We start from the raw sequence: 14,801 nt of genomic DNA on the forward strand, positions 1-14,801 counted from the left end.
TTACCCCACACATCGGCGCTCCTGCTGCAGACTCTCACCTACTCCACGACGAAGCTACGGGCAGACGTGAAACGCACCACTACTGGTCACCTGGGGTCGTCGTGTCACTTCCTACAGTGCACTCACGGTTGTTTTGTTCATGTTTATTAACAATGGCACAGGAATAGCCATCTAACGCAGACTGCCTCAGGCGAACTTCAGTAATTTTATCCAAACCATTTCTGTGATGTACACATTAGCTTCTGCGTCGTTGCAAGGAGACGTATGTCGTCGTATTTTGGTAACTCTATAGTCACAGTAGCCGGTAGTCAGTAGTTTTTGTTCTCATGTTGTGTAAATTATTATCGGTTACAGTAACTGCAGTGAACTCATTTACTTTCATTCCATCTGGAGTGAGAGAATACAGATTCTGTTATTCCATTATTGTTCACTTTAAATTGTGTGACGCACCTGGCATCAAAAATCTTTGTTCGCAAAGCATAGTCATACAATGCCGCAGTGGGAACACCTGTTCCCTGCAGATCACTGAAGTTAAGCGCTGTTGGGCTGGGCTACCACTTGGATGGGTGATCGTCCGGGTCGGCCGAGCGTATCAAAAGCTGGAACGTTTTTAATTCTCAATTTTTGAATTGAGCACGACTCAATTAAACTTTGACTACTGCCTTCTCGCAATGTAATTTTACGACTTTTAAAAATTTAATTCTGGTGAAGACATGTGGTGGGGGGATTCGAAACCTAGGTCAATGTATTAAATAATTATTTGCAACCTTTTGGTTGTGTTATTTGTCCGGATAAGAGATTTTTTAGCTTGTTTTTCACATCCCCCTGGCAAATGGACGATGGAGTTTGTTAGGGCGGGTGGGTGCTCCGAATGGACTGACGGCTACTCCGAGAGTTGCGTGCGAGCTCTATCCCCTGATACACCTGTTCTGCTTCGCCTTTAGACATCGTCTGAGCTACATAACGAGCTAGGCACTGTAAACATCTCACCTAGGAAATAATATGGGCGCCTGCGTAGTAACGAAAACTGTTGTGCATTCCCGCCCTATGTTACTGATGCGTGCCACGTAGCTGGCGCGAAGGAGCACACATCCGTCTATCACTGACAGAGATGGCGAGCAATGTCCAGTATTAAAACATTCACTCCGGTTTTATCCCAGACTGCAAAAGAGGCCTGATAGTTTCTCCCCTTCCTGCCCCTTCCTGACTTTCGGAAAAGCAACATCCACACAATTTCGAAGACGACAAGAGCTGACAAGTGCGAGAATTATCGTACAATCAGCTTAACAGCTCATGCACCGAAGCTGCTTACAAGAATAATATACAGAAGAATGGAAAAGAAAATTGAGAATGCGCTAGGTGACGATCAGTTTGGCTTTAGGAAAAGTAAAGGGTCAAGAGAGGCAATTCTGACGTTACGGCTAATAATGGAAGCAAGGCTAAAGAAAAATCAAGACACTTTCATAGGATTTGTCGACCTGGAAAAAGCGTTCGACAATACAAAATGGTGCAAGCTGTTCGAGATTCTGAAAAAAGTAGGGGTAAGCCATAGGGAGAGACGGGTCATATACAACATGTACAACAACCAAGAGGGAATAATAAGAGTGGACGATCAAGAACAAAGTGCTCGTATTAAGAAGGGTGTAAGACAAGGCTGTAGCCTTTCACCCCTACTCTTCAATCTGTACATCGAGGAAGCAATGATGGAAATAAAAGAAAGGTTCAGGAGTGGAATTAAAATACAAGGTGAAAGGATATCAACGATACGATTCGCTGATGACATTGCTATCCTGAGTGAAAGTGAAGAAGAATTAAATGATCTGCTGAACGGAATGAACAGTCTAATGAGTACACAGTATGGTTTGAGAGTAAATCGGAGAAAGACGAAGGTAATGAGAAGTAGTAGAAATGAGAACAGCGAGAAACTTAACATCAGCATTGATGGTCACGAAGTCAATGAAGTTAAGGAATTCTGCTAGGCAGTAAAATAACCAATGACGGACGGAGCAAGGAGGACATCAAAAGCAGACTCGCTATGGCAAAAAAGGCATTTCTGGCCAAGAGAAGTCTACTAATATCAAATACCGGCCTTAATTTGAGGAAGAAATTTCTGAGGATGTACGTCTGGAGTACAGCATTGTATGGTAGTGAAACATGGACTGTGGGAAAACCGGAACAGAAGAGAATCGAAGCATTTGAGATGTGGTGCTATAGACGAATGTTGAAAATTAGGTGGACTGATAAGGTAAGGAATGAGGAGGTTCTACGCAGAATCGGAGAGGAAAGGAATATGTGGAAAACACTGATAAGGAGAAGGGACAGGATGATAGGACATCTGCTAAGACATGAGGGAATGATTTCCATGGTACTAGAGGGAGCTGTAGAGGGCAAAACCTGTAGAGGAAGACAGAGATTGGAATACGTCAAGCAAATAATTGAGGACGTAGGTTGCAAGTGCCACTCTGAGATGAAGAGGTTAGCACAGGAAAGGAATTCGTGGCGGGCCGCATCAAACCAGTCAGTAGACAGATGACCAAAAAAAAAAAAAAATCGTGTACCCTTGCTGCTGTATCGTATCCGCACGACAAGTGTTACTGTGTCATCTGGACGCGGCGCGGCGGTGCGGCGGAGTGCAGCGCAGGCAGGTCAGGTGGGCGGCGCGGCGTACTCACACTTGCCCCTGTTGCGGTGGTAGCGGTCCGGCGAGGCGAAGCCGACGTGCCCGCCGCTCTGGCGGTTGAACTCGGCGAGGATGGCGGGGGCGGGGGCGCGCACGAGCAGCACGGCGCGGCTGAAGGGGGCGCGCGCCTCGGCCCCGCTCTCGTGCGTCTTCACCACCAGCACCGACCCGTTGCACACCGACTCCGCCGGGAAGCCGTTCTTCAGCAGCCCGAAGTCCTTGTACACCGAGCCCGTATACACGCCTGCAACACGCAACACGCAACAACGCGTCGATACGTCTATACCCGGGCCGCTGAGACACTGCACTTGACGTTTGCGTATGAAGTTGGCGGCGTAACAGAGTAACAAGTGAAGAACGATAGGCGCTAGGCGTTCAGCGTGGGGCGCCAGCGAAGACCTTGTAAAAAAATAACTAGACTCACTGGTGGCGCTGCAGTCGCGGCATAATTTGAACTAGAGATGGGCAAACTGAAACACGTAACTGTTTCGAAACAAATGAAACAGTACAATGTAATGTTTCGATACGCTGTTTCGAAACAGTGAAACAGTTTGTGTTTAGTAATCTAATAAACCTACACATTTTATCATCTTGAATGTCTACTGTATAAGTATGTCCATATAAACACAAATGAGGAGCGAGAGCGCTAATCATATCGCAGAAAGTATGAAACTATCACTTAGGCGTCTTGGCAGTTTCGTATTTCCTGAAGCAAACGCGCTGCTTTCGTGTCGTGTGACTTTCATACTTTTCAGTTGGTTGAGGACAGCCATAGCTGAAGACAGAAGAACCACCACGAACGGAACTGGAGGTGGGAGCAAACTGCAGAAACAACGGATATGCTACTGGGATTCCCACATTCCGTTAGTATGGGTAATATACCCATCCTGCTAATTTCCATGCACACAAAGGGAATCATTGTGGATAATAGGCACATTGACTATAGACTCACAGATAATTCGAATAAATAACAAAATATAACAGAACAAATTTTTGTCTTTCAAGGTGTTTCGAACCGTTACTATAAATTCACTATGCTCCCCAGCCCTCCCCGTTCACCATTACACTATAAGTGATATGTCAAACAGATTGCTTGCAATTATACCTACGTCAGATTTATGTATGTGTCTAATAACTGTCACTCTACGCCTTCTTTATTCAAAATGTTGTACGCTCCCTTGCGTGGCTTAATATGATTACTGTACATGAACAGAGAAGCGTATGTTATAGAAAAAAGTGTAATTTAACTGAATGATTTTCACATATTTATTATTTTGAATGTGAATGGTATGCGTTGTTTTATTGTTCGGTTAGTGTTTATAAAGCAGATGTTACGCCATATCGGAATAGGACAGTCAGCTAGAAACACAGCTTTATTTTCGGATATCTTAAGCTTCATGCTATTGCCTGTCAAAAAAATTTCGACACTCTTGAAAGTGTTTCATGAACTGGTATGTTGGGTTTCAGTACCTGTGCCGGCCCGAATCTCGTCCGACACAGAGCGGAATGAAACATCACTGTTTCGATACAATTAGTCCGTTCCAGGCACAGGTGGACTGAAACAGCCTTATTTTGAAACAACGATACAGTTTCTGTGTCTGGCTCGAGATCGAATCTGGTCCGGTTATCCGAGACAGGGGCGGAATGAAACACCACTGTTTCGAAATAGTGACCCACAGCCGTTCCGAAACACTGAAACAGTTCCACGTATCGGTACACTGTATCGAAACATGGAAACAGGGGCCATGTCTAATTTGAACCTTCGGCTGGACGCCATTATAGTGGTTGTAGTCTGATGTGTTGTGTATTGTTGTTTATGAAGACCCTGATTCAACGTTGTATATTTGTTGGGGCGTACATACAGTATTCGTTACTCGTAATTCTACTGTCTGTACGTTCCAATCAAAAGAAGTACAATGGTGAAGAGTTGTGCAGCGATTAATTGTACAAATAAATTCGAGAAAGGAACGAATATTACATTTCACAGGTATGTGAATATTTTAAGTTGTTTTGTATGTCAGTGCACTTGCTTAATAAATGTTTTCGTAACGCGGTATTAGCATAATGTCTGTCCATCTATTTGCAGGTTTCATTTCTGAAAACCACAGCTGTTACAAAAACGGTTACACGCTGTCAGGAGGCAAGATTTCCGACCGACAGAATACCATTTTATATGTTCTGATCATTTTGAAGAAAGTTGGCTGATCGGTAGTGTTTTCGTGGTCTAGGTTAGGTTGAAACTTGATAATTTGGTCTTGAGTTGCCAAAGCACTATACCATATATAACGCACTTCTCGTCATAAAATCTAAAGCAAGGTAGAGTCAGAAAATATCTATTAATATAGTGGGTAAATGTTCGAGTATTTTGATGCATTTTGCGTACATCTATCGCAAATGAACTACGAAAAATGCTAGGGGTCCAGTACATAACTTTTAGCTACGGCAGATTCCATGTAGTACGTAAGATAAGTTCATAAACTGTGACTAGTTGCTGTTTGTTCATAAATTAAAAAGTATATTGCAGTAACGTATTTAAATGAGCCATTATGTTTGCGACCTAACTCGAAGGAAGGCATTTTATAACCAAAAGCGATGTAAAAACATTCGAACTCCGCGCGTCAGTTTACCACTCTAATGGCCGCCGGCCAGCCACTCAGTTTGTCCGCTCTTCACAGTCGACCACTCGTGCGGTTGTGGGGGCCTGGGCGCCAGCCAATCACAGCGCGGTGAGCACTGCTGTTACTCACGTGCTGTGACGTCTGAGTTCCCGCGTTGCCGGCTTCGTTTAGTGAATGTTTATACAACGTGAATTGTATGTTGTTTACCGCGTGTTTTCGTTGTACTGTGTGCTATATCGTTGTGACTTTTGTTACGTTGTGAGTTTACATACTCGGAAAATGCCACCGAAAAGACTTCGTTAACCTAGTGACAATCCTTTGCGTCGAGGGGTGACGCTAAACAGCCAGGCACTGGAGTTACTACGCAGAACTCGTGAGTTTTACGAGCAGGAGAAAAACTACGTTAGCATTCATGGACAGCCATCAATTCCTGCCGACAAAGTGGTGGAACGTACGTCGAAAACTCTTGGAATTAGTGCAAGAACCGCAGTAAGTAAGGGAGTATTGCTGCAAAACTTGGAAGATGCTGAAGTGAGCCTAATGATTCCGAGCTGTCTGGATCAAATAATACATTTTTAACAACCCCGGGAAAGAAGAAAAAGCAGCCTAGTCCTATCACAGATTTAGATTCTTTCCAGACTGATGCAATTCGTAGGCATGTTTATGCTTACTACAGCAGAAAAGAGTATCCGACTGTAGCCAAGTTATTAGTCTCTTTAAAAGAAAGTGAACTCTTCAGGGGTGGTAAAACATCACTAAAAATTGTGCTAAAAATATGGGTTTCCGTTAGAAAACGCTAGACGGACGCAAAGTACTGTTAGAGAGGGCACATATTGTTACCGCTCGTAGCATTTTCTTGCACAAAATTGTGGGCAGAGACATTAATTCCATAATTTGGCTAGACGAAACTTGGGTTAATGCCGGGGAAGCTGTCAGTAAATGCTGGACGGATGACGCACCCAGCAGTAGCGGCCATCAGCCGACGGGAAGAGGAGCTACATTAATTGTGGTCCATGCAGGCTCCTCCAGTGGTTTTGTCCCTGACGCACTTTTAGTTTTTAGATCAAAAAAGACTGGTGATTACCATGAAGATATGGATCACACACGATTTGTTGAGTGGTTCAGGAACCTTTTAATACAATTTCCTGTCCCTCCAACAATTGTAATGGACAATGCTCCATATCATTCGGTGATACAGAACAAAGCCCCATCCACAAATGATCGGAAAGAAGTTACGGTGCAGTGGTTATAGGCTCGAAATATTGCAGCGGATATGAGTATGACAAAGGTTCTATTATATTCTCTTGTTAAAGAAAATAAGCCTACGACACCTACATATGTAGTAGACGGAATTGCCAAGGAGCAGGGTCATACTGTAATAAGGCTGCCACCATATCACTGCCATTTCAACCCTATTGAGCTAATATGGAGTGATGTAAAAATGTATGTAAGGAACAACAACAAGTGCTTTACAATAACAGAGGTGGAAAAGCTGTTGCGTGAAGCTCTTGTGACTGTGGATGCAGCCTCATGGAGAAAAAAAGTAGAGCATGTCGAGAAGCTTATACGAGCTGCACAGACGATAGAAGGCATTATCAGTGGCCATGAACAATTAATGATTTGTCTTGCTGATGATGACGATGAAGACGGTTTTGGCGACGAATCGGACAACAGTGAAGATGGCGAGCTGGATGGAATTTCGCCATTATTGCTGTAAACTGGTGAGTGAAAAATTACTAATATTGGTTATTTATTGCAATTTCGGTTATTATTTATTTTGTAAACTATCTACATTATTGATTTTAAAGTACCAGTCGTCAGATGCTTGTTTTTTTGTATTTCTTTGCTCCTTTATCGAAAGGGTGTGCATTATTATGCTTCATGTATTATTATACGGTTGTTTACTTCCTGTCATTGTAGTACAACTAAAAACGAGTTTTTATATACACTGTAATTGCTCAATCGCTTGCATTAACGAGACGGGACGGAAAACTGTATCGTCTGCTGTGTGTATAGACGCTGCTGTTGCAACATCGCTATTACAGTATAGCCAACCTAACTAGACAAAAAGCGAACTGTCAAATGCAATGTTTCGCCGGCGCGGGTTTAGGCGGTGCAGAGCCGAGGGGGAGCAGGGGACGAAAGAGTAACTGAAACAAAACGAGGACCACAACACAGAGACTGCGCGATGCAGAAGTGCGACTGCCTGCTACTGGGCACTTTGCGGCAGCACTGCGTCGCTGCTCAGAGGCCACTGCACCGTGCAGGGGGCCGTCCTCGGCGGTCCACAACTGGCTGCTCGAGCCCGGCCCACTCTGCGAGGCTGTCTCTCATGACGTCATCCAGTGTACGAGGAGGCCTCCTGCGACGAATCCTAAGGAAACGCAATCCGGTAACAAAGGAAGTAGGTTACAGTACGCTTGTTCGCCCACTGCTCGAGTACTGCTCAGCAGTGTGGGATCCGTACCAGATAGGGTTGATAGAAGAGATAGAGAAGATCCAACGGAGAGCAGGTCGCTTCGTTAGAGGATCATTTAGTAATCGCGAAAGCGTTACGGAGATGATAGATAAACTCCAGTGGAAGACTCTGCAGGAGAGACGCTCAGTAGCTCGGTACGGGCTTTTGTTAAAGTTTCGAGAACATACCTTCACCGAAGAGTCAAGCAGTATATTGCTCCCTCCTACGTGTATATCGCGAAGAGACCATGAGGATAAAATGAGAGAGATTAGAGCCCACACAGAAGCATACCGACAATCCTTCTTTCCACGAACAGTACGAGACTGGGATAGAAGGGAGAACCGATAGAGGTACTCAAGGTACCCTCCGCCACACACCGTCAGGTGGCTTGTCGAGTATGGATGTAGATGACGCTCTGCAGGTTTCACCTGCCTCCAGTGTACACTCAGTCGGTTTCCTACCACAGGATACCCCAACCCATTCCATTCTATCATTCCTTCTTCCTCGATGGATCTATTCACAAAGTTGGCGTGGTTCGCTAGTGCTAGATTCACAGGTTCGAATCCTGCCTCGGGCATGGATGTGTGTGCTGTCCTTAGGTTAGTTAGGTTTAAGTAGTTCTAAGTTCTAGGGGACTGATGACCTCAGATGTCAAGTCCCGTAGTGCTCAGAGCCATTTGAACCGACCATTTACATTCTTATCTTCGTGATTAACATAACTGAAGTAGCAAATGAGTAAGAATTGTTGGAAATATTAACGATAGTATCATCATTCTTTGTATCCGTTTTAAATGGTTCAAGTGGCTCTAAGCACTATGGGACTCAACATCTGAGGTAATCAGTCCCGTTATTTAGAACTACTTAAACCTAACTAACCTAAGCGCATGACACACAGCCATGCCCGAGGCAGGATTAGAACCTGTGACCGTAGTGGTCACGCGGTTCCAGACTGAAGCGCCTAGAAACGCTCTTCCACACCGGCCGGCTCGTTTTAAATAATTAAAATGTAATTCGTTGCTTTCATTAAAAATGTCAATGCCGTGTGAGTAGGGCCTGCCGTCGGGTAGACCGTTCGCCGGGTGCAAGTCTTTCCATTTGACGCCACTTCGGCGACCTGCGCGTCGATGGGGATGAAATGATGGTGATAATGACAACACAACACCCAGTCCCTGAGCGGAGAAAATCCCCGACCCAGCCGGGAATCGAACCCGGGCCCTTAGGATTGACATTCTGTCGCGCTGACCACTCACCTACCGGGGGCGGACGTTGCTTTCATTGTTGCATTGCTACACTGAATGTTCCTAACAACCAGAAATATTTTGCGCATGTCCACATCTCGTATTAAAATTCCAGCCCCAGAGAGGACAGCAAATAAAGAAATTTTAATTATTGTATGTGTAGAGGATACTAGGAAGAACATCCGATTAAACCTTTAGATACTCTGGGAACGTACTAGGGGCGAAACTTGGTGGACAGAGCTGCCGCTTCCGACAGTAACAGCGCCCTTACCCGGCTGAGCATCTACCAGAATTGACGCTGGATGACGGATACTGTACGTGAAACGTGGACCCGTCACCAAAATGTTCAATTCGAAGTTAGGCAGTAGGTGCGAGGATCCTGTCCTCATACTGCACAAGACACTGGTGAGAGGCGACCGGGAGCTCGTCCCCTGAGCCCTGACACGCCTGCTACCTGGCCACCTCTGCGCTCTTCTGCGACCACCGTCACGCCTCAGACAGACCCTGCACTCGTCAGGAGGAGAACACGACGCCACGGTCCACGTGCCACTGCAGGTACCCGCACGTCCTGCGCGCGCCACGGTGCTCGAGGATTCTTAATGCTGTTCATAATGGACGCCTACATGCCAAGTCGATCCAGAGGGGATGATGTCAAACTGTGTGTCTCGAGAGAGCTTTCGCAGTTGCCTGTTACTTACAAGATTCGTGAGTGAGGTATTATTTCCTGAACCAGAAGCTGCCATATTGAGGCACGTTCTGCCCTTTTTCGTCATCGAAGTGTAAGGTTGGAGTTTCAGTAAAGCGATTGACAAACAACGGAACAGTATACATACTTTTACCAGGGCGACGCATTGGCGTGCTGCGTCACTGTCGACGTATCGCGACTGAAGCAGCCCAGTACTGAATCCTTCATCGCTAACAGTGTACGTATGTATCTCTGCGACGAGCTGTTTCGTTCCAGTGTGTTTGAACGACTCTCTTGTAGCTCCACATTTGCACTTCGATGACGGGCAACGGCGACACAGCAGCTTCTAATTTGGGAAATATCACACTCTAGGTAGCCTATGTGCTAATACATATTCTTTCAAGCAAATTTTGAGCTTCTTGCTGCTAGTACCCCGCTTATGACTATCTTGAATCTGCTCGTCATAGCTGGCCGGTGTGGCCGAGTGCTTCTAGGCGCTTCAGTCCGGGACCGCGCTGCTGCTACGGTCGCAGGTTCGATTCCTGCCTCGGGCATGGATGTGTGTGATGTTCTTAGGTTAGTTAGGTTTGAGTAGTTCTAAGTTCTAGGAGACTGCTGACCTCAGCTGTTAAGTCCCATAGTGCTCAGAGCCATTTGAACCATTTGCTGGCGATAACTATCTCGAGGACGTCGTTATCAGGAGAAATAAAACTGGCGTTCTACGGAGCGGGGCGTGGAATGTCAGACAAGAAGAGAATAGAGGAGGTATTGAATACGATTGCTGAGAAGAGCAGTTTGTGGCACAACTTGACTAGGAGGAGGGATCGGTTGGTAGGACATGTTCTGAGACACCGAGGCATCACCAATTTAGTATTGGAGGGCAGCGTGGAGGGTAAAAATCATAGACGGATGCACAAACTGTCAAACCACCACCCGAGCCAGAAAAGAGGCATGATTAGTACGCTCGTAAAGAGAGCAGGACGAATATGTGAGCCTCAACACCTCAAACGAGAAATGCAACACCTGGAAACTGTTCTGAGGAGCAATGGGTACTCCACAAATTACATTAGAAGTGTAACAGAGCCAAACACTCGGCGAAGTAAGGAACCAGAAAAAGAAATGTCGGGTACGGCCTTTCTGCCATACATTCCCAGAGTGACGGACAGAATCGGCCGTATATTGCGCAAACACGGCGTAAAGACGATTTTCAAACCGACAAGGAAGATCAAAGAGCGTCTTAGATCGGCGAAGGAGAAAAACAGACCCACTTGCAATGTCGGGAATATACCGTATACCTTGCACATGCGGAAAAGTTTATGTCGGAATGACTGGACGATCCATTAACACCAGGATCAAAGAGCATAAGCGACATTGCAGGTTGGGGCAGGTGGAGAAATCGGCCGTGGCAGAGCACGCACTGAATGGGACCGACCACGTAATAAAATTCGCCGACACGGAAGTTCTGGCTTAGAGAAGCACTATCACACCCGCTTGTTCAGAGAAGCTGTAGAAATCCAAAAATACGCGAACAGTTTCAACAAGAAAGAGGAAAGCCTTAAGGTAAACGGATCCTGGCTTCCCGTACTGCAGCGAACGACCGTCGCAGGTAGCAAGAGGAGAAACGCATCGGAAATGACCGCGGAGAAGCCCTCGGACGTTGGCGCGCCAGGTACATATAGTCTGCGGCCGTGAGCTCGCCTCCAGTTCACCACCGGCAATGGAGGGTGAAGCTTTGACAATGCCAGCCACTCGTGCCGGCGAAACGTCAGAAAAATGATTAGATGAACGTCGGCCGAAGAACCCGAGACAGAAGCCAATAGCCAGTTTGTCAACAAGTGGCCACGAAAGCCTTAACAATTTTATATTTAGGTAACTTTCACTCGGTTTCAGAAAGTCCAGCAATTGGCTGGCCATCGGGGCCCAGTTCGACGCGGGACCGTCACTGAAGACAATTCTACTCCAGTCCATGAGATTCCACGGCGAAGGTGTGTCTGGAGACGTGCTGGACAGCGGGAGGACGCCAACCTCACTGTCATCCACTGTACGGCCCGACAACCAGGAGTGAACGCTTTGGGGTGGCATTTGTTTTGTTACAGCACAGCAGTTCGTCGACGATATTCTACGCCCCGGTTTGTTGCCCTTCACGGTAAGCCGTGCTGGGTTTATGTTTCAGCAAGATAACGGCTGGCCGCACACGGCGAGAGTCTACTGCTACTTGTGTTCGTGATGACGAAACCCTACCTTGGCCAGCGACGTCGCCGGATGTCTCCTCATTGGACCATTTGGGCCATTATGGGCAGGGCCCTACAACCAGACGATCTGGCGCGCCAGTTGGACAGAATTTGGCACGATATGCCTCAGCAGGACATCCAACAAGTCTCGCAATGAATGCCAGGCGCAATAACTGGTTGCGTAAGGATCAGACAGGGATCAACGCGTTGTTGTCTTACTGTGTCTGTGAGGCCCTTTCTCTTCAATAAACCATTCAATTTTTCTGAAAGTCATTCAGTTTTTTTCTGAAATTGTAATCATTTGTTTGCCTGTATAAGTACGTCACATTTACCGATATCCGTAGCATTCGGATGGTCCAGGCGTCGTCGTCTTGCCCCACCCCCCACCCCCTCCCCTCCCCCCGCTTAGAGTTGAGTTTCACACGGCTACCTACTGACACTTTACACAGGTGGATTGCTAGTTTGATGTAAATGTAAAAGGAAAGTAAGTAAATGAAAATAGACTGATGTACATTAAAACTGCAACAACATGAAACCGGCATTTAACAAACGGCATATTGGCACGAAGTGTACAACATAGTCGAATGAAAATGATTCGCCTTACAGCGATACCGCACAAATTAAGCTGCAGCACTGCCACTTAATTTCTGCATGTAAGGAAAAACTGCGAATAGGTTCCCGATTCAGGACTCGCATTTGAAGCCTGTTTGTCTGCGCCGCAGCCTGCCCACACTGCGGCTTGTCGTTCCAACGTACTGCCGCTCGCCTTGTCCCGGGGCGTGGACTCGCACTTCATACTACTCCCGTGCACCGCCTGAACGCGTCCGTGTGACTAGCGCCAGAGAGGACACACACATTGACGGCTCGGCTTTCCAGGATCCGACGACCACGTCACGTCTCGCATCCCGGGTGGAGTGTGGGCTTCTTTCCAACAAGACAAGTATGCAGACGGACAGATCGGCGACATGTGGAGTGTCAAGGTGAGCTCTGCTGCGGCTTCCCTCGACGCGGCGTCACAGAGAGGGGCGTCGACGGCGGAGCGCGCGACGAGGTTTGGCGCAGGGGTGACGGCGGGCCGTCTCGTCAGACGAGTGCCTGTTCTGCGCATGCGCGTGTGGGGGTCCGGAGGACAGTGTGTGGCGCTACAGCGCAGTCTCTGCTATGAATTTTTTCGCTTACTTAACACATGAAACTGTTCGAATGCGATGTATTGTCTAGTGTAAATATGTATTGTAAACACTATGTTTAAATTATGTAATATTTAACACTGGCAAGTCAGGGCATATTTAGTTAACGTTGAAGTCAGAGAGAGGGGGGGGGGGAAGGAGGAAAATCCGCTCTGGGAGAAGGAGGGAAGAGGAAAAAAGGGAGCCCTGGGGAGGGGGTGGGGAACAGGCCAGGTTATAGTTGGAAGGAAGGGTAGATGTCACGGCGAAGTTCGTCATCCGGGAGGGGGAGGCGTTAGAAATTGCCCTGATGAAGGAGATGGAGGGTGTGGAGGTGGAGAGAGGGAGGGATACAGCGATAGAGGCGCGGCAACGGGCATAGGGTGGAGAGGAAGGAGGAAACCAGGGGGTGGGGGGGATCAAGCCTGCGGACAGTGTAATGGATGCGGAGATGTTGGAGGAACAGGAGGAGGTGGGGGAAGGGGATCAGTTCATACAGGAGCCGTGTGGAGGAACGAAGGCGGATACGGAAGGCAACGCGGAGCACATGGCGTTCAAGGATTTGGAGGGCCTTGTAAAAGCGGGTGGGGGCGGAGATCCAGGCAACGCTGGCATAACAGAGGATAGGACGGATGAGGGATTTGTAGGTGTGGAGAATGGTAGAAGGATGCAATCCCCATGCTCGGCCAGACAGGAGTTTCAGAAGGCGGAGGCGGGAATGGGCTTTCTGCTGGATGGTCTGGAGATGAGGGGTCCAGGTGAGGTGTCGGGCTGGACTAGGTTTTTTTTTTTCTTTATTGTTATTTTCAAACCTGGGTACAGGCAGGCTAGCAGCAGCGTGCTACGCCGCTCTTTGGCCTCAGAGATACACACAAGATAGAAAGGAAGACATCGAGAGAAAAAACATGGTGGACATAGAAACGGAGAAAATCACTATTTAAAACACATGGAGCCGTTCACGGGCGTAGAGTCCAAGATAAAATTGGTTCAGACACTTGGACAGAGACGAATCTTGTCACACGTGAACAGAGGTGCACAAAACGAATAATACAGAACCACTAAAGCACAAAACGACGATACACACAGAACACGAGGCGTAGATCTCCGGCGCGCGAATGTTCACTAACCATGTACGAGTCCGGGGACCTGCCAAGAAAGGAGGAGGGGGGGTGGGAGAGGGAGAGGGAGAGGGGAGAGCAGATGCCAAGGGCAGGGTAGACGGGTGGAAGGGAGGGAGGGGAAGCCCGGGGGAAAAGGGGAGGAGGGAGGAGACAGGGAAAAAGGAAAGAGAAGGGAAGGGAAGAGAAGGGAGGGAGGGTGCCGAAAGGAAGGGACACAGGAAGTGAGGGGGAGGATCAAAGTTGGTAGGAGGGGTAGATGGAGGGGAGGAGGACATCATCAGGGAGGGGGAGCTGGCGGAAACCACCTCGGGAGAGGGTAAGGAGGGTGGAGAGATGGAGACCGGGTGGGACGTCGGAATACAGGCGCGGCAGCGGGCGGGGGTGGGAGAGGATCGGGGAGACTAGCGGGTGAGGAGGATCAAGTTTACGGGAGGTGTACAGGATCCGTATCCTTTCAAGGAAAAGGAGGAGGTGGGGGAAGGGGATGAGATCGTACAGGATCCGCGTGTGGGAGGGGAGACGGATGCGATAGGCAAGGCGGAGAGCATGGCGTTCAAGGATTTGGAGGGATATGAAAAAGGTAGGGGGGGCAGAGATCCAAGCC

At 47.6% G+C, this 14,801-nt stretch overlaps 1 protein-coding gene across 1 annotated transcript in view; it reads right to left on the reverse strand.

The window, feature by feature from the left end:
• The window catches only part of LOC126100684 (WSCD family member AAEL009094-like), a 125,342-nt gene that overhangs the window by 57,178 nt on the left and 53,363 nt on the right, over positions 1 to 14,801 (reverse strand). Inside the window, exon 5 of the mRNA XM_049911301.1 lies at positions 2,673 to 2,924. Coding sequence (XP_049767258.1) covers positions 2,673 to 2,924 — 252 coding nt within the window. The remainder of the gene's footprint in view (positions 1 to 2,672; positions 2,925 to 14,801) is intronic.

Source organism: Schistocerca cancellata, chromosome 9 (genome assembly GCF_023864275.1).
Source record: "Schistocerca cancellata isolate TAMUIC-IGC-003103 chromosome 9, iqSchCanc2.1, whole genome shotgun sequence".
In the NCBI taxonomy this organism is placed as follows: Eukaryota; Metazoa; Arthropoda; class Insecta; order Orthoptera; family Acrididae; genus Schistocerca; species Schistocerca cancellata.